This window comes from Chelonoidis abingdonii, chromosome 10 (genome assembly GCF_003597395.2).
Source record: "Chelonoidis abingdonii isolate Lonesome George chromosome 10, CheloAbing_2.0, whole genome shotgun sequence".
In the NCBI taxonomy this organism is placed as follows: Eukaryota; Metazoa; Chordata; order Testudines; family Testudinidae; genus Chelonoidis; species Chelonoidis abingdonii.
In genome coordinates, this window is record NC_133778.1 from 19,130,880 (window position 1) to 19,150,327 (window position 19,448).

General features: G+C 39.3%; 1 protein-coding gene across 2 annotated transcripts in view; it reads left to right on the forward strand.

Annotated features, from left to right (window-relative positions):
- Positions 1–19,448, forward strand: part of RAPH1 (Ras association (RalGDS/AF-6) and pleckstrin homology domains 1) — a 155,790-nt gene that overhangs the window by 129,464 nt on the left and 6,878 nt on the right. Inside the window, exons 7-13 of one of the 2 annotated variants that reach the window (XM_075069990.1) lie at positions 4,345–4,466; positions 6,435–6,500; positions 8,180–8,323; positions 10,223–10,333; positions 14,943–15,041; positions 15,908–16,028; positions 17,111–17,253. In XM_075069990.1, the coding sequence (XP_074926091.1) occupies positions 4,345–4,466; positions 6,435–6,500; positions 8,180–8,323; positions 10,223–10,333; positions 14,943–15,041; positions 15,908–16,028; positions 17,111–17,253 (806 nt within the window). Of the gene's footprint in view, positions 1–4,344; positions 4,467–6,434; positions 6,501–8,179; positions 8,324–10,222; positions 10,334–14,942; positions 15,042–15,907; positions 16,029–17,110; positions 18,943–19,448 lie in introns of those variants that run through there. The other variant, XM_075069991.1, reaches the window with a different exon arrangement.

Sequence of the window (19,448 nt, forward strand, 5' to 3'; positions counted from 1 at the left end):
GTACTGCAGCCCTTCTACCATCAAAGGTATATGAACCGCAGCAGAAGCGGAAGAGGATTAAACACAATGCTTCTCCTTCCTCCTCCTTGCAGCCACAACTGCTGTCAAAAGTATTTTTGATGGGACCTCTGAGGGTTGCAAACCAACTGAGATGCCATCTCTTTCTGCCCCCAACATGCAGTTTTGGTGGTGGCCTAGCTCAGTTTTCCCATACCTGGTGGGTAACAGACAAATAGTTTCTCAACATCATCTATTCAGGCTATATTGTAGAGTTCTCTCTTCCCCTCCAAAACCACCTTACCCATCTCTTTTTAGGGACCACTCGCACGAGAGGATACTCATTCACGAGGAAAGCTTAGGAGGGATTTTATTCCAAATATTTCCTCATCCCAAAGAAAAGGGAGGATAGAGACCTCCGCAAATCAATGTCTTTATCCACAGATTTAGAGTCAGGATAGTCATCTTAGCATCAATAATCCCATTCCCAGAGATGGCAGGTTCACGGTTCTTGACATGAAGGGTGACTGTTTTCATATAGACGTCCACCTCTCTCACAGGAGATTTCTGCGGTTTACTATAGGTTCAAACGGTTATCAAGACACGGTGCTCCCATTAAGAATAGCAACATTTATGAAGGTACTTTCATTTGTGGCAATAAGCTTCTGTTGCCACAGCTCAACAGTCTTTCCTTACCTAGATGTCTGCTGACAGGGAGATCTCGTTAGGTGATACCTCATCACCTCTAGCATCACTGGGAATCTGTGTGAATGCAGAAAAGTCCATTTTAGTTCTCACAGACCATAGAATTTATTGGAGTGACTCTGGATTCTGAGCCAGAGCTTATCTCCCTCCGTATAGATTCCAATCCATGAACAATTTAATTAATCATCTCAGAGCCTGCAGATGTTGTTGTTTTGTTCAAACCTTATTCTCCTTGGTCAAATGGAATCCTGTACCTACGTGACACCTTCTGTGAGACTTCGACTTTATTGTCTACAAGCCTGGCTTCAGACGGTATATGTGGCAAGCAGACACAATATGGACAAATTAATCGTGCTCTTTGCCTCTCTCCCTTCCTCTCTCCCCCGCCCCGCTTCAGAGTGTGGGACTCGTTAGCTTGGTGGCAGAGCAGGAGTGTGGGGGGGAGAGGGAGCTCCCTTCACTCTGTGCCCACCTGAGAAGATAGGTGCCTCTCTTAGGATGAGACACCCATCTGGACAACCACACAGCACAAGAAACATGGACTCCTTGTGAATCCAGGAACGCACAAGCACATAAACCTCCTGGACCTGAGAGCTCTCCGAGTAGCATGCAAACAATTCTTACTGATCATAGAATTCCTGCATATTTAGGGAATGTCAGACAACGTAAGTGTTCTATGTCAGCAAGCAAGGGCGAGCAAATTCTTATTCCCTTTGCATGGAGGCAAAACTGTAAAACTGGTGTATTCATCACCATATTATCCTAACAGCAGTACACCTCCTAGGGATACTAGCATACAGCTTCGGCAGACCATTCTCGATCAACTGTGATTGGGAGCTATAAGATTCCATGGTGAAGAGCATATTCAGACAACAGGGATTCCCATCTTGGAGCCTGTTTGCATTTCCTGTTTTCTTGGAACACACTATATACTGCTCCCAAGACTGCACAGTTAGGACTCCGGGAGAGAGACCCCTCTAATACTGTGGGCAGGACACTTAAGGTACATATTCCCCTCCCCCCAATTCCTCTTTTATCTTAATTTCTCAAGAAGATTCATCAGAATGGGGCAGTGATCATCCTTATTTTTCATAAGTGACCCAGACAGTTTGGGTTCCATGGTCTTTTCTAGCAGTCAGCCCGCCCACCCATCAGTGTTTAATCTTTCACAGACTTCTTGACACAGGACGGGGCAAGATCAGACCTCCCAGTCTGGACTCCCTCCACCCCACGGCTTTGTATTTGAATGGCTATTGAATCTAGAGCAGACATTTTCAGTATTCGAGGAAGCCATCCTTAACATCAGCAGAAGGGAATCTATCAGAAAGTGTTACTCCGCTAAGTGGAAGAGATTTTCTGTTTGGACTCAGCATCACCAGATGTTCCCAGAAGAATTAAAATTCCTGCAATTTTTTGGGACTATCTGCTCACCTTAAAAACCTCAGGTCTTTCACTTAGTTCCCAACAAAGCACACTTGGCAATACCTTCCAATGACAACCACTCCATTTTCACCTAGGGTGACCAGACAGCAAGTGTGAAAAATCGGGACAGGGGATGAGGGGTAAATAGATGCCTATATAAGACACAGCCCCAAATATCAGGACTGTCCTTATAAAATCGGGACATCTGGTCACCCTATTTTCACCCATCTAGTGATGATTTTTTTCTATGGAGGGTCTAGTCAGAGCCTTCCCCACAATAACTAAAATCTGCTTCAATGTGGGCCCCTAACTTGGTCTTCTCGTCATTAACAGAGTCACCATTTAAACCATTAACAACTTGCTTGCTGTCCCATTTATCTATGGAGGTCAACTTTCTAGTGGCTATCGCTTTGTCTAGAACAGCAGAACAACTAGGGGCCCTTATGGCTGATCCACCATAGACAGTGTTCCATAAGGATAATGTTTCCCTGGGACTACACCCAAAATTCATCCCCAGTGTAATCTCAGGCTTTCATCTAAACCAAACGATACATTTACCTGTTTTTTTTCCCCTGAAGCCACATGCCACCAATGACTGGAGAGGAGATTCCATTCCCTTGATGTAAGCTGTGCCTTGGTTTCTACCTACAGAGAAGAAAATCAATTACAAAATTTCCTGGACTGTTTGTTTTATTAGCAGAACAAATCAAGGGACAACCGATCTCTTCTCAGAGACTTTCTAAGTGGATTTCTGGCTCTATCCTGCTCTGTTACAGTTAGCTGATATCTTCTTCCACATGGTAGGAGGGCCCACTCTACCAGAGCCCAGGCAGTTTCGATAGCCTCACTTCATGACTTGTTGACATCTGTAAAGCAGCAATGTGGAGCTCTGTCCATACCTTCATAAAGCATTATCCCTTGAGCTAACCTCCATAGCTGCACTTTAACTTTGCAACTTTAACTTTGGCCTTTCTTGAGCCTTGACTGGGTAACTTTGCAATCTCAACAGCTTCATATTCTAGGTTGTTAAATATAATTTCTTATGGGGGTGTTAAAAGAAGAAAAAAATAATACACACAAATCTGTTTGCTTAGACAATTTAGCAGTTCACAACCAGAATTCTAAAAAAGAAACCTGCATGCCACTGTGCACAAAGTTGTCAGTGGCTCACAGTGCCTACTGATTTACCTAGAAATCTTTTTGTGAAGGAGGGGAAGGCTCTTGTCAGTGAATTCATACTTAATTGTGTAGTGAAGAAGACAAGGGATCTGCAGGGCCTTTTTCACAGAGCCTGTAGTAACAGCAGGGTGAACTAACTGGTATAAATTGCTTTTGCCTTATTAATTGTTCATGAACTGAATGTGCAATGAAGTTTAATAAGCTCTTTCAGCTACTAGACTCCACAGAAGAGCAATTGTTCTCCTGTAAAGTTCCTGAGAGTCCTTATTTCATTTTCATCAAATGAGATAGGGCTTGCTAAATTTTCCTGTGATCCTAAATTAGCTATGTACATTTATATAACCATCTTTCAGTTAGAACATCAAGAGTGTTCTTTCATTTTATTTTTACATAATTCTTGTTTAAAAGAAGTTCCCTGGGTATGTAAAAAACTATAAATTTCAAATGAGATGATAAATAGCTGAAAATAGAATAGTCAGGTCTTCACTGTACTGTGTTTATTTTGTAAGTATACAAACATCTAACCCAGGGGTTGGCAACTTGCGGCTCTTTGACTGCCCCCTAGCGGGCAGCTGTTTTTTTTTTTTTAAATGAATTTACTTATTCACTTCTTTACACTCTAAAACAGTGGTCACCAGCCCGTCAATCACGATAGACTGCTCGATCCTGGAGCCTCTGCCAGTCAATCGCGATCTACGGGCCTCTAAAAGTCAAGCACCGCAGCAGGGCTCAGGCAGGCTGCCTGCATGCCATGGCCCCACGCTACTTCTGGAAGCAGCCAACTGCTGGCACATCTCTGCAAGTCCCTCGTGGGGGGGAGGCGGCTCCGTGTGCTGCCCCGCATCCTCCCCCAGCATCATCCTCTCAGCTCCCATTGGCTCGTTCCCAGCCTTTTCTTCCATTTTTAACAAACTGTTAACTATATATCTATGTTTTTCCTCACGTCTTGTCCACCTGCTGGATCCTTTTTTGAGGTCATGTTACAAAATGTGAGTAGAATTTTTTTTTTTTTTACTTGTTTGCTCTTTCTTGTTTATGCAGAAAGAATCTTCGAGGACCATGAAAATTTAGTTGAAAATCTTCTAAACTGGACCAGAGACAGTCAAAACAAACTTATATTTGTGGAACGTATAGAAAAATATGCACTTTTCAAAAATCCCCAGGTAAGTCTGAAGCTGATTTTTTTCACTTAATTTTAAGCTTATAAATGTCTCTTGGTAGCACCTTTGTCAACATTTTATATTGATATTTGTATCTGTGCAAACACACACACAGTAGCTTTGCATTTTAACTGTTAAAAAAAAGCGCAAGATCAGCCCCCTAAATGAAAATCTTGATGATCTAACCAATCCATTTTCAAAGTATGTGAATAGTTTAGTTGAATTAATAGCAGTCCACGTAACCAGTTTGCATGGAGTACTCACCAATACTTAGTGCTATTCACATCTAGACAGTCCGGAGGAAAGGGTTTGAGCTTGTGTTGTGACATGTCACTTTGAGGAAACTGGCAGTGCCCCCCACACCATCTCACGAGGATAGGGTGAGGGGAATTGGATTGATTCTGTGGGATAGACAGCTGCCTACAAGGGAGGGGCAGAGAGATAAGCAGCACGCATGCCTGAGGAAGCCAGGGTCTGTCTTCATTCAGCTGTTTCCTGATCAACCAACTAACAACAAAAAGGTCACTGTTCTTTTTCAATAATTAATTACAGGGGGAATGGTAATTAGGGTTTCTTGATTATAAGCATAAATGCAAAAAATATGATGTAATGCTAGAGGCCTACAACACTGAGGGGACAGAGGTGAAAATAAAAACAGGAATCGAAACAAAGGGACCACTTGAAAAATAAGGAATTAATAAAGGCATGTTTAACATCACCTTGATCACTTGCTTGCTTAATCTCTAGTCTGTATATTGGGTGTATGGGTAGGGTGACCAGATGTCCCATTTTTAAAGGGAGAGTCCCGGTTTTTGGGACTTTTTCTTATATGGGTGCCTATTACCTCCCACCCCCTGACCTGTTGCTATCTGGTAACCCTATGCATGGATCATGTTCTTTAGTCTGTGAGGTACCTAATACACTAGGCTCATGGGCTTAACTTTCCAAAAGCGAGTAGTGATATCGGGTGCCCCAACTTGAGATACCTTGTAAGGAGCCCATATTTTCAGTGAGAACTGAACGTCAGGCCTCTTTCTGTGATCTCCGGCTGAAGCACCCAAAATCTTAGTCACTTTTGAAAGCGTATTCCTCAATACATGTGTGACATCAATACATTTCACTGGTTATTAGTAATAAGAATGGGCCTTCTGTAGATGGAAGTCAGCATGAATGTGTTACTCAGTTAAAAACCTTGGTCTGACATAATACCATGAATATTGTTTTGCTTCCAGAGAGAGCAGGTGAATATAAAGGGGTCTGGAAGATGCTCCCTGTCACTGTACCAACCCCTTCCAGGTTAGGTGGGGAAGAGTGCAGAATCACCTTACTAGAGCAAAGGATTATATCATACTGATAATACATACACAGTATGGATAAACAATTGCTATATTGCTTCTTTTTTTCAGAATTTTTTGTTTATCATGAATTTTTTTCATAGAAAGTATTATTTTTATTATGAAAAACTATAGAGATGGAGTGCAAAAGAATAGAACAGTCCCATGTCCGCGCCTTCCAAAATACTGAATGATGGGATAGAGTAGTCTACTAAAGGCCCAATTGTTTTCCATCTAATTTTTATTCTGGGTTTTTAATTTTGTTAATCTGTTTATGTTACACAATCAGTGATTGGCTTTATGGCTAACCATGATGGCTGAGAACTTCAGTTTATGATGCTTTTATTTAAGGTAATGTCCCATGGACTGGCTAATATTCTTGAAAATACAGAGAGTTTTTTTCGAACCCTTTAAAATTACAGAATGCAATATTTTGGTTTCTTTTATTCTTTAGCAGCTACCACGAGTCTCAATTTTGCTCCAAAATCATTTTTTTAATATTATCTAGCTGTACTAGAGGACCAGACAGATCTTAGAACAGCTAAACTCTTATCAGCACAAGGAAGTGAAAAAGATAACTTGGTTTGACTTCAGAACTTCAATAGAAGTTTCATCCTTTCATTTTCTTTTGTTATAGAACTATTTGCTGGGGAAAAAAGAAACCTCTGAGATGGCAGACAGAAATAAAGAAGTGCTGCTGGAGGTAAGACAACTAAAACAAAACAAGCATGATGATTTGTGAGCTACAATATGATAAACTCTTAAACTATTGCTAACATTTAAATTGATGATGAGAGATGGAGGTCCGCAAAGTGTTGAGCAGAATGTTAAATATGAATATGTACCCCTGACAGATTTCTTCCTGTTCTCGAATAGGGAGCTTTTGGAATAAAGATGTCTGCTGATTTTTTTAATAGTCAAAAGTCCCCATCCATTGTGGGATCAAAACCATGCTATCTACAACTGTATTTAAACAGTTGTCACTTGCAGAATTCTAGCTTAGTTTTTGACCAGTGAGAGGAGAGACATTTTTCCGAGAACGGTGCTATCCAAGCTGCTATTCACTACCCTGCAAAGTTTATGGCCTGTTTTATAACATAGTTCTCAGACAACATATGCTTTGTCCAGATCTGCATTGCTAAGGTAATTTAGAAATAATTGGCACCATCCTGGTTTAACAGATTGGAAAAAAATCCATAAAATACAAAAATCATGAAAGCTAAGGAGAAAAATCATTGTTGGAAATGGAAGCTACTTAAAATCAAAATAATTGAAACAACTTTAAAAAACAATAAGCAACCCAAAAACAAATGTAGCAATAAACGTAAATATCACAAGTATTACATATAATCTCATAAACTTAATACTCTATATAGTTTTATGCAAATTGAAAGTAGTGATGATCTAATACTAAAAATGCTACGGTACTTTCTTACATCTAACATGGGATTGCTTTATATATTTTACTTCAACAATCATGAATTCATAATATGTAAATGAATGTTTAAACTTAAATACATTTATATTTATAAATAGTGTATAAATGATAAATTATTAATGACTTAATAAATGATTAAATGGTTTTTATAGATTGTTGGAGTCCAGTAGGTCAAAAGATTGCTTATAGCCATGGCATTTGACCATCTATAACCCTACCTTGTGCTATGCTTGTTGTCATCTTTAGCATATGCACAACATACTTCAGGTGACACATGACCAGGATTAATTACCAAATTTGGTCTGCTGGTTAGATCATTGGCTTCCCCAGGCCAGGTACTGACGGTGAGCACGACATGAACACTGAGCCTCCCTCTCCCCCCATTCTTGTAATTTTCTGTGGCAGATACCAGTCAATTCTGGATTATGATTATAACATCTGTAATGCTTTTATTATCTATTTAATAAATGGAACCTTACATACATTTCTGCTAACAGCAAAATACACACAAGATGGATCATAGTTGGGCCCACTGACGATTAGTGAGGTTTTTGTGTATACCTGGGAAATTGTAACCCAACAGCTGAGGTGTGGGCCCACGTCTTTCAGGTTTGGTTAAAGTCACTGGAGCACTTTTGGGACCATTACTGATAAGCATTGGTTAAGAAACCTTCACACCTGTCAATAAGTAGCACCTTTGTTAGCATTCTGTACAGACGGGAGAACTATTAAATCAGACGCAAAGTTCAAATGGGCACATATTCATAATTATGTTATGTTAGAACAGTGTGGAAAAGTCACTAATTATGCCATATATATATTCTCTAGATGAATAAAGGACTTCAGCCCACAGACTTCTAAACCCAGTCCATTTCATCATTTTAAAGTATTAATATTTTTTATATATTCTCTTTTTTTTCTATACTGTCACTGTTTCCCTGTAGGAATGTTTTTGTGGAAGTTCTGTAACAGTGCCAGAAATAGAGGGAGTCCTGTGGCTGAAAGATGATGGCAAGAAGTCTTGGAAGAAGCGTTATTTTCTTTTGCGAGCTTCTGGAATCTACTATGTCCCTAAAGGAAAAGCAAAGGTGTCTTCTTTGGTTTACTTTTATAAAATATAGCTCTTAAGAGTGATTGTCTATTTTCAACCTGCCGTCTGGTAACTATCTACCTTCTGAATGAAAATCTCAAGCAAAATGAACATCCTCTTGATAATTTAAATGTGTATGGGTAGAAGGAGCCTTGAAAATTACTTCAGAATTTTGGCTGCACTATCCTCTTGCTTAGATTATCATTACAATCCATCAGTTAAAAACACAGCTTTAAAATATCAATGAACAATAATTTATTCAAGAAGGATTTGATGTAAAACAATCTGACCCCCAATTCAAAATTGAGATCACAAGGATCTTTCATTTGGAAGAGCTCAGTGTATGTTTGTTCAGAGTAGAATAGTTCTCCTAAAATGTGTGTGTGTATGTACAGTTCAGGGCAGTTTGATTTCTTTTCTCACCTGCCTAATCCCATAGACCTTTTTCACAGGTGAAGGACTAAGTGACACTACAAGTATTAGTGTGTCCCTGACTAATATGTGCCAGGGAAAAAATTGACCCATTCAGACTACGAAATGGCACTGTTTTCAGTAGTTCATATTCAAGGGTTTCTTTTTAGTCTATTTTCAACCATAGTTTCTGGAATCAGTGTAGATCATACCTTTTCTGCATGATTTCTACAACTTTGTTTTCTATGTTGATGTCATACTATACTAGAGGAAAAATAGAAAATTGCTGCACTGATTGTTGCCTTTATGACTTCCAGGCTGGTTTACTGCAACTCACTGTACGTGGAAATGGCTGATCCAAAACACAGCAGCTCACCTCCTAAACAGCTGGTCACCAAAAGCAAATAAACCCCAACCCAGTGTTCTGTTCTGTTCAGTACATTGGCTCCCCATAAAACTAAGTAAATTTCAAATATTAGTCTTCCTCTTTGAGGCTTTCCATTTAATTAGACAAGCTACATATAAGACACCCTGTAAAAAGGGTGTACCTTACAATCAGAAGTACTTGAATATGAAATCTTAAAACAGTGTGGTTCTGAATAAATGCTTATATTATCAGCAGCTGCTGAGGCATTCCCCATTTGACCTTTCCTATTGACCCTCTGCTCTTTTAAGTTTCAGTGGTGGCCTGGAATATAATATTGTCAAAAGAAACAAACAAACAAGTCTTGAATTAATAATGCACCAAAATGCACAGATTTGAAAAAACATACCCTAGTTAAAAAAAATAAAATTTAATGCAAGGATTTTCTGTATAGACCTATTTTGCTTGGCATATTGTTTGTTAGTCTTAATGATTCATTCAACATTTTAATTAACAATACTGTTTTTTCATGAGAATTGAATAAGAAACATCTTAAACATTTTGGAATATGCTGGCAGTTTGTTTCAGATAACTGTAGTATTTTCCTCCATCTGTGATAGGTAATTCTTCACTTCTTAGACTTCTTATTGGTTAAAATGCGGATACAGGAATTTTGTCCTTGGAAAATTAGCTGTTGTTGAATTTCAGTAGCACCGATTTCTTGTTTTAGTTCAGTTCTAACTGTTTTTTAATTTAGCTTCTGGAACTGGTGCATCCACTCACTAATGTGCTTTGCTCTTTGTTGTTCCAGTCTAAGTGGTTGTCTACACACACAATTCAACTGGTTCATTTTAGTTAAACTAGTGCAACTTTACATGTGGGCACATGCTTGCATTGGTTTAGCTTGCCAACTTGAACCAATGTAAGAGTGTCCTCACACATAGTTGCCCCCAGTTTAATAAATTGGAGAAACGTTGTGCTGCTAGTTTAAACTGGTGCACCTTTGTGTGTAGATCAGGCTTAGGAGTGAAGAGCTGGCAGTGTTTAAATCAAGGTTTTTCATTGTAGGTCTGATTTTCCTTATTCATTTTTTTCATAACTGAATATTTTTGTGTTTAATAGGTCTCACGAGATCTGGTGTGCTTTCTTCAGCTAGATCATGTCAATGTTTACTACGGACAGGACTATCGGAACAAGTACAAAGCACCTACAGATTACTGTTTAGTGCTGAAGGTAACTTGTTATGTTTTTAAATGTTTTACCAAACAGAGCAAGTATAAAAGTGCTATAGGAATTTTAAATACATGCTGCTTTTGTCTACTGTCCTCCAACAGCTAGATTCTTCTAACTAGGTTCTAGTTGTGATGAGGTAAGAGGAATTATTACAAAAAGTTAATGGATGCAGCGTGCTTTCCACAATGCTATAACTAATGGAAAATTAACCAAGAGTTTTCAGTCAGAATACAACTTTAATTATGAAAAAAATTCAGTCTGTTTAAAGATTCCACATTTCTAGAAATCATAGAGCAAGTGATATTCTGATTAAATACATTGAAAAATATATTGTGTGTTATGCTACCTCCTAGTACATGGAACAGAGTGGGATAAAGTGTGACAGTGGAGCAATGCAGAAGGGAGAACTAGCTGCACAGGTCTTTGCTGTTCCACACCGCCACATAGCTGGCTGATTCCTCTCTCTAAATGATCTACACACATACAAAAGGGCCGAGAAGGAGCATAGAAAGTATTACATTAAATAATATGTTCCCACTGACGATTGCAAAAAAAAAAAAAAAAATGCTTGAAACAAAAGGTCCCACAATGTGTTCTCCTCTGCCTCGCGCAGAGTGGTTACACAGTTACTGTGCTGCCAGGAGTCAAGTGGCCAGTGAGGTATCATGCTTCCATGTGTTTGGGGAAAGGGAGAAGCTTTCCAGGATGCCAAAAGGCAGGAGGGGACATGGACTGGAGCATTTTGTCCCAAGAATACCCATCCCTTTTCTTGTTGCTGGGGCTCATTTCATACTCATGGTGGTGGCCTTCCCTGGGCCTATGGACTAGGAGAGAATGTGCTTAGGCTGTGGCTGTTTCAGAAGTTGCAGTGACATTTATTTTGCTCATTTTTGTATAGGAGGGAAACATATCCTTAGAAACCTTCAATAGTATCATAAGCTTTTTCATAGATGAAACTACCTTAAACCTAAAGGGTAAAGTTTGCAATGTAAATGCCAGCCTAACATCCTTTTTACAAAAAAGTTAATAGCTGAAATGCTGTCATCTGTCTATAAGGTGTGCCAGGCTTTAGAAATGGTGTTGGCAGTGGTAAACTCAAAATTATTTTGAAACAGTTTTTCACTGTGTGTTCATGGTAAGAAATTTTTCTTATCATAGAATATCGGGGTTGGAAGGGACCTCAGGAGGTCATCTAGTCCAACCCCCTGCTCAAAGCAGGACCAATCCCCAGATGGATTTTTGCCCCGGATCCCTAAATGGCTCCCCCGAGGACTGAAATCACAACCCTGGGTTTAGCAGGCCAATGCTCAACCCACTGAGCAATCCCCTCCCCCCCCACCCCCCCCCGAACATAAAAATGGTGCTTGAATGAGGATAATGGGTACTGTTCCTCTTTAACAGGAGTACGGTTACTTGTTTTTCTGTCATCGGTCACATCTCACACTTCATTGCATATGCGATGAGCAAACAGCAGACATGTCAGTTATTCTAGTGTATGTCCACAAACTTTATGGAAAGATGATATCTTTCCATGAGACACTGAATCATATATTTGTGCACAGTTAGAGGTAAAAATACTTACTTAATATTTGGGTTAAGAAACATTAGTTAAAATCTAACCTGAAAATTCTTTTTCATGTCCTCTTACGTCATTGGCACATGATTCCTCTGCAGATATTTGAGAGCAATTAAAAGCAGAGATTTAAGTACTTGTGGATATTTATAGATTATTTTATGTAAATTGATTTCCAGAATGCAGAATATCAAGGAGTACGGATCATGCCTACGTTTCCAGTGTGTCATTTCTAAGGTTAAGGTTTTGTCGCAGATATTCTTGGTAAAGCCCTGGGCAGGTCAGAGGCAATAAACAAAAATTCATGGATGCCCATGACCTGTCCCTAACTTCCACTAAAAATATCCCTGTCAAAATGGATAGGGAGGCGGGTACAGCACCCAAAGCTGCTGGGGCTCCAGGGTCCCCCGCTGCTGTGATTTGTGGGAGCTCCGGGAGCTCCCCCTGCACAGTGGCCAAGCATCTCTGGGGGGTCCCAACCGCCCACGCTGGCAGGGAGCTCCAGGGAGTTCCCTCCACCTGCAGCAAGTGTGAGCCTCTACCACCTGCCTAGGAGCTGGGCTACTGCGAGATCCCCTCACCTCCCACCGGGAGCTCCAGGGGGTCACCCCACTGCCTGCTGTGGCTGGGAACTTTAGGATCTTCCTGCCGTGCTGGGGCAGCTGAGGGGCGGGGGGTCCCCCACTGCCACTGGGAGGTGCAGGGACGCCCCCCACCAGGGCAGGGGCTGGGAACTGTGAGGGGGCTAGCTGGGAGATCCAGCGCCGGGGCAGAAAATGTCAGAGGTCGCTGGAAGTCAGATACCCTGACTACTTCGACCTCAGTTACATAATCATAGCTGTAGTCCATTTCCTGTCTACATGATTCAGATGTGGCTCTCATTGAGCTGTTTTCTATAACTTCTTGGCCAGCCAGTGTACTGGGCCAAATCTTACTGGAATAAATTTATTAAAATTGTTTTCTTACCATTCAGAGTGTAAAATGGAGCGAAAAATCTTAACTCAAATTTTAACAAATCAAAAATTTCCTTTTAATTTTATAGAATGGCAGTGAGTTGTTTCAGTAAATGCATGTGATGGGGTTAGCTGGTCTAATTTTTATAGTGTTTTTTGAGATGTAAGTGAAATATGGTGTTGGTATATCACCAGGCAGTTAACATGAGATTTTAAGTAGTGTTGGGCCTTCTCTCACCTACATTCCAGCAGTGTGAAGTAGTGTTTCACAGATTGAAGGATATGGTTTATTTATAGCTATTCCATTTTGTGCTACTCACATTCAGGCAGTTTTGAAAGAAAAAAACCCAGATTGCACACATTTTACCAAAGCAATCAAATCTTGATCATTAAGGTCCAGATTCTGCCCCCCTTAGTCATGTTTGAACCTTGCACAAGTAGTTTCAGTGATTTAGAAAAGTACTAGGGGTGTCAGAATCTGCCCTCAAATGTGGGCTGTAGCTTTTATATGCCAAGTTATAACATTAACGCTTTGATCCTGAAGTTTAGATTTTAGGGAGAACTTCTTTTTAGCTACGGTACAATTTGAGACAGAACGTTCAGAAATTTTTTTAAATCAGCTGTTGAGACAGAGAACTGGAATCAGCACTCAGGGCTCTATTTTTGTGTCTTCTACTAAGTTGCTACGTAACCATGGGCAACTCATTCAACTTTTCTATGCCTCCATTCTGACCAGAGCTGTACGGGGTTTTTTTGGCTGTTCTACACATAGGCTAAAGGAATTGATAGTAAGATTAGTAAAAGCTGGAGTACTTAATGATTCAACAGTAGAATGAGACCAATTGTATGTTCTGTACCTGAAGTGATATATATCTCAGTCTCACGTTTCACAGATGCTCAAAACGAGACACAAACAGTGTTCATTGGAATATATTGTGTGAGCAAGTGTTCTCAAAGGGAGTTAAAAAGATCTTGGACGTATGTAAGAGATAAGCTTAAAGAAAATGGGCATATTTTGAGTCATCCAGCAAACCTTTATATAACTGAAGCGTAATCTGTTGAAGGGATTAATAGGGATAATGACAGCTGTGAGACGCATAACTCTTATAAACTGAACAGGAAATGACCAAGTATTCCAGCCAAAGAGGCTTCCATCATCAGAATTTGAAGAAACAAATATCCTGATCTTATCTGAATCCATGTTAAAGACTGAATTTGAAATAGAATATTTTTCTAAATTGTGAAGTTATGTTGCTTTTCTATAAGGGGGAGGAGGGAGTAGCAAGTAGTTTGACTGTCTGAAGCAGATTTATTAGCTAGTTTTCATCTCACAGGCTTTTGTATTTAAAATATTAATAAAAGTAACTGTGCTCAACAATGGCTAAACTGTTAATATAAGTAATCATGCCAACCAGTGACCAAACCCTGTTCTTCCACTCTCGAGACAGTTAGAAGTGGAAAAAGCTAGTGCAGGTTTGTTTTTTTCAAAGCCTAGTTTTGGCAGTATAGAAAGGTGGATTATTAGCTTTCTTCTTCACATCTCCTTCAAGGACACACGTGTTGGTAAAGATCAAATGGATTAACCCTTTCTTTTCCATCGCATCGGAGAGTGCCACCTTCCCCACCTGCAGCTTCTAGACAGCGGAAATTTTCTGACCATTTCAACTCAGTGCATGACCATCTTCAAAGATTCCAAGGGGACAGACTAGCTCCTACACCAAAACTCTGTAAGAACAGCCCCTTTTGTAAACCTGAAATGGGTGCTGGCCAGACAGTCCCCGTGTTGCCACTTTGGGTGCCAATTTTTTTTTTCTGGAACACCCCACCCTACCAACTGCATATATCCCATCTTCAATGATTTCACAGTTTCAACAGCTAGAAGTCCTGATCTGAACCTTGACAGATGAATGTTTTTCTTGCATTTCCTGCTTTAATTTTCCACTGGATTTGAAAGTAGCAGTGTCAAGGATTGAATAACAGTGTTTTCAAGCCCACTCTTCAAGAATAGCATTTTTTTAACTCTTTAATTCTTCTTAATGTTCTTTAGATTAAAATATTGATAGACTAAATATTCTTTCTATAGCACCCTCAGATTCAGAAAAAGTCTCAGTATATCAAATATCTCTGCTGTGATGATGTGAGAACTCTACACCAGTGGATAAATGGCATCCGTATTGCTAAGGTAACTACTCTGAATCATTTTATTCCTCTTCCATTCTTGCAATGTAGTACTATTTAATAGCGTTACCTACATATTATCTGACTGAAACAAATGATGTGTCAGTGAGGGGAGAGCGAGAAGACTGACATAAAATTAACTAATCAAGAAGTTAATCAGCTATGGGTCAAATGTTACTTGTTTGAAACAGTTATTGAGACTATGAATGTTATCTGTTTATAAACTTCCCTATATCTAGCCATTCTGAACTCGAAACGCCGCAAAAGTCTTAGGATAGTTTTTGTGTATATTTCTTTTTTGAAGTCTATCAACAGTATAAAAGTTTCTTTACCAGAATTCCTGCTTTAGGTGCTTATACAAATTTTTCTGCGCCTTAATCTCTCTTCTTGCTCTCTGATCTCACAGTGAAGTCCCACTTGACATGAGACATCACTGTTAGTTTTAGCTCTGCTGACTCATTTTGGGCTAACTCATAAATGGATTTGAGAAAGGTGGCTATATCAAAAATAGAGACTTAGTAGTTGAGGTAATGAGCACGTTGGCTCAGTGGATTAAGTAGATGATTTTATTGCACTGGCATGTTACCAGATAGTTTGACATTTTCTTCTCCAGGATAACCAGGTTGTTTCTAGTTCTTTAAGCAATTAGATAATAAAAGAGAAAAAAGACAATGCAACTGTTCTTAAACTAAATGAAAAACACAGCTTCTACTGAAAATAATCCTACTGCCTGAGTTCCTCTGCAGAGAGACTGCTGTTTATCATGTCTGAAAGAAACAGTGGGCAAAAGAAGCTTGGGACATAAATCAAACAGCTGAAACAGGCACAATCCAAACAGTTGTTAATTTTATTGTTCCTCTCTTTGTTTAGTATGGGAAGCAACTGTATGTGAACTATCAGGAAGCACTGAAGAGAACAGAGTCAGCATATGACTGGACTTCCTTGTCAAGTTCCAGTATCAAGTCAGGATCCAGCTCTTCCAGTTTACCAGGTAACTATAATAGCCTGACCCGTAATGGAAATACTGGTAAATACTGTTTGCTTTGGAAACCATTTCAAACCTCCAGAAAAGACTAGTGAATTTGACTAGTTATTGCTGCATAGTTCCAGTACTTCTAGGCTGTTGTAATCTCAAAAAACAATTCATTCTATTCTATTCTTTACTAGTTGTGATTGATATTAATATAATGTCCTTTTCTCATTCACAGCCAAAAAGAGAATTTATCTGAAACTGAGAAAAGGAAACATACTTTCAAATGCTTCATACCTGTCCTCACCAATTTAAAAATTGTGTTTCATGATGAGTGGAGATGTGTATAGTTTTTAAACTGCTTTGGTGGGATAAAATATGTGAAATAAATACATGAAAAATAGTCTCTACCCAAAGGCATAAAACACCACAAACCTGTTCACACACAAACTTTTTAAAACATTGGTCCCAGTCCTGTGACAAGCCCATTTTTTAAGAGAAATAGCTGTTCAAAAATTAGTTAACAATTTGCACCTCTACCTCATTGTTTACAGATAATTTACAACGGTATGGAATTGAGTTTGAGCCTGCAATGGGTAGTCAACCATAGTTCTACTGAAAACAATTTGTAGAACTGTTACGCTTTGCATGAACAGGGCATTGCAAAGCTGTGTGCTGAGTCACCAGGACTGAGTTACAACTCTTATGACTTCATGGCATCCTTGGGCTAGGCAACATGAACAGAAGCTTCTCCAAGGCCTGGGAACAGTATAGTCTTCACATAACACAACTGATAAGCTGCTGTCTTCACAAGGTTGCAGGTGTGATTGTCAGGTGTGGGTTGGTGTTTGTTTTTGGTTTTTTTTTGGTGTCTGTGTGTGAGGGGGTGTTTCAGACCAGCAGTTTTCCACTGTGTCTGACCATGAGCCAAGTGTTTTAGTGGAAATAATGTCCTTTGGTGAGATAATGTGTTTTAGCAGGCATGAAATTAACCTGTCACCTCTGTGCCTAGCAAGTGTCACTCATGAAAGTGTCGCATTAAAACTCATTGACTTACTTTGATAAAAATGAACTTTTTCCTGTGTTTCGTATTTTTTAAACAGAGTCTCAGTCAAATCACTCTAATCAATCTGACAGTGGAGTTTCTGACACCCAACCAACTGGCCATGTCCGTTCCCAAAGTATTGTCAGCTCTATCTTCTCTGAGGCCTGGAAGCGAGGCACTCAGCTGGAAGAGTCCAGCAAGGTAACAAGAAGACTTTAGCATGAGAACCAACACCCCCACAAAATGTACGAAACAGAGTGACATCTCTTCTCATCTGTATCTTTACTGGGATTCTCTTCTCTTTTTACTCCACCTTTTCAACATACTGCATTATAATTTTTTTCAGTTGTAGCTTTTTCCAGGGTAATGATTCACCTCTTGAGCCTCCTATCAGATTTTATACATTCTCATAGAAACTTGGCGAGTTTTGTAGTAATTTCCCAATTATTAGGTGTAAAACAGTCATTAGGGTGACCAGATAGCAAGTGTGAAAAATTGGGACAGGAGGTGGGTGGTAATAGGCGCCTATATAAGAAAAAGCCTCAAATATTGGGACTGTCCCTATAAAATTGGAACAGCTGGTCACTCTTAACAGCCATGGCTTAAAAATTCTACTGCATAGTGTTAAAAAAAAGGCCAAGCAAAAACATTAACTGCCAAAAAGTTGAATGAAATGCTTTCAGGAAGATCTCTCTTCTTAAGAGACGAGTCATGTCCTTTCATTGTGAGGCTGTGAACAACTAAGAGGTGGAGCTAGGAGCAGACAGATGCATGAGGCTGTTTTGAAATCTGCTCCAGCGGTATTCCCCTAGATGCTTTTATTTGGGTTCTATGAAAATTCAAGTAGCAAGTTTTGATATGCTGTAGACAAAATATGAAACAGAAGTAGTAATTGGGTAGTGAGAGGAGAGCAGATGCCTCATGGTGTTGGTATTTGGGTATAAAGGATTTCAGCTCTTGACTGCTCTGGGTTAGTAATAACCAAAAGTTTTACACCTCCATTGTGAAATAAGTCATTAATGCAATTCCTCGTGAACAACAGAACACTAAAAAAAATTGCAACTATGAATGGCTTTGTTGGCAGTCTTGGCATAGATGCCCAGGCGCTGAACAGGCACAGAATCTGAATTAACAGTGTCAGGTCAGAGTTGAGGTACGTTGGCAGGACAATGTGAGAGATGCTTAGGACTACTTCCTTCAATGCTGTCAGTCTTTCATCTGTTACAGACGCTGAATTCATATGACAAAAGACATTTTTTAAATTGGAACATGTATTAAAGAAAAAGCATACAGATCTCACTTTGTCCTCCAGTGGTGATGTGAGGTTGTGGAATATATAACTACATGAAGAAAATAAGTTGATGCAAATTCAAATATGGAAAAGTTAAGCAATATAAAGTTATAGTTCTCTAAGCAATGTTAACTCATCTACTCTGCACATACCTTTTACGTTTTCATAATTTGTCGGCGCATCTAGAGTTTTTGATGGAGAGGGTTGTTGTTTGTATAAATCTCATCATTCAGTACTGAGTCTAGTAGTAACAAATTCTGCATCCTGTGGACCAACTTTTAAAAGTGCACAAGAGCTGATCACTTGTGTACCGTGTACCAGTTCATGCTCGTGATCCTGACATGCATAATCTAATCAGGTGTTGGGCATGTGCAAAAGTGCATTTGCCCTTGAAAATTTGAATTGGTACAGCAATGTGGGTGAGATGATGTTGCTGTGAGAACTGTAACTTTTCATTTCCTGATTTATTTATTTATTTATTTTTTAAACCTGAAAAATCTTCCTACTGCACTAAAGTTTTTTGCATTTAATTTTCTTGGAGCACAGTGGACTTGTGATGGTGTCTTTTACAACTCCATAGTGCCACTAGCAGTTGCTCAACTCAAAACCTAAGAGAATTTGTACTGTATCTGATTAAAGCAATTTTTAAAACACATTTTTTCAGACTGTTCCTTACTGAGGGCTATCCATGTGCAAAGACTGAAGTTTTATAATTCAGCAATTGAAGTTACTTGTCTGCAACAAAAAGTAGAACAACTTTTTTTCTAACAAGAAAAATTGTATTTCCCCCACACTTGCCCAGCACAGGTGAATGGATTGCCCTAAAAATTTCCAAAGTTCACCTTTGCACTTATGCAAAGTTTATGTTTTATCTCAAAAGTACATTTTTTAAAAAGTTAAATGTAAGGGGTTACAACTGAAGAATTGAGTTATAACCTTAAATGCAACAATCGCTACTGCCTATCGTACCTAATTTTGGTCCTGCCTGGGTCTCTGACCTCAGTAATACCAGAGCTCCAAGAATTAAGGAAATAATAAGAATTAAGATATATTGGGGATAGGGAGGGGGGAGGAAGAATATTGTCACTGAAATGTTGATGCTGTG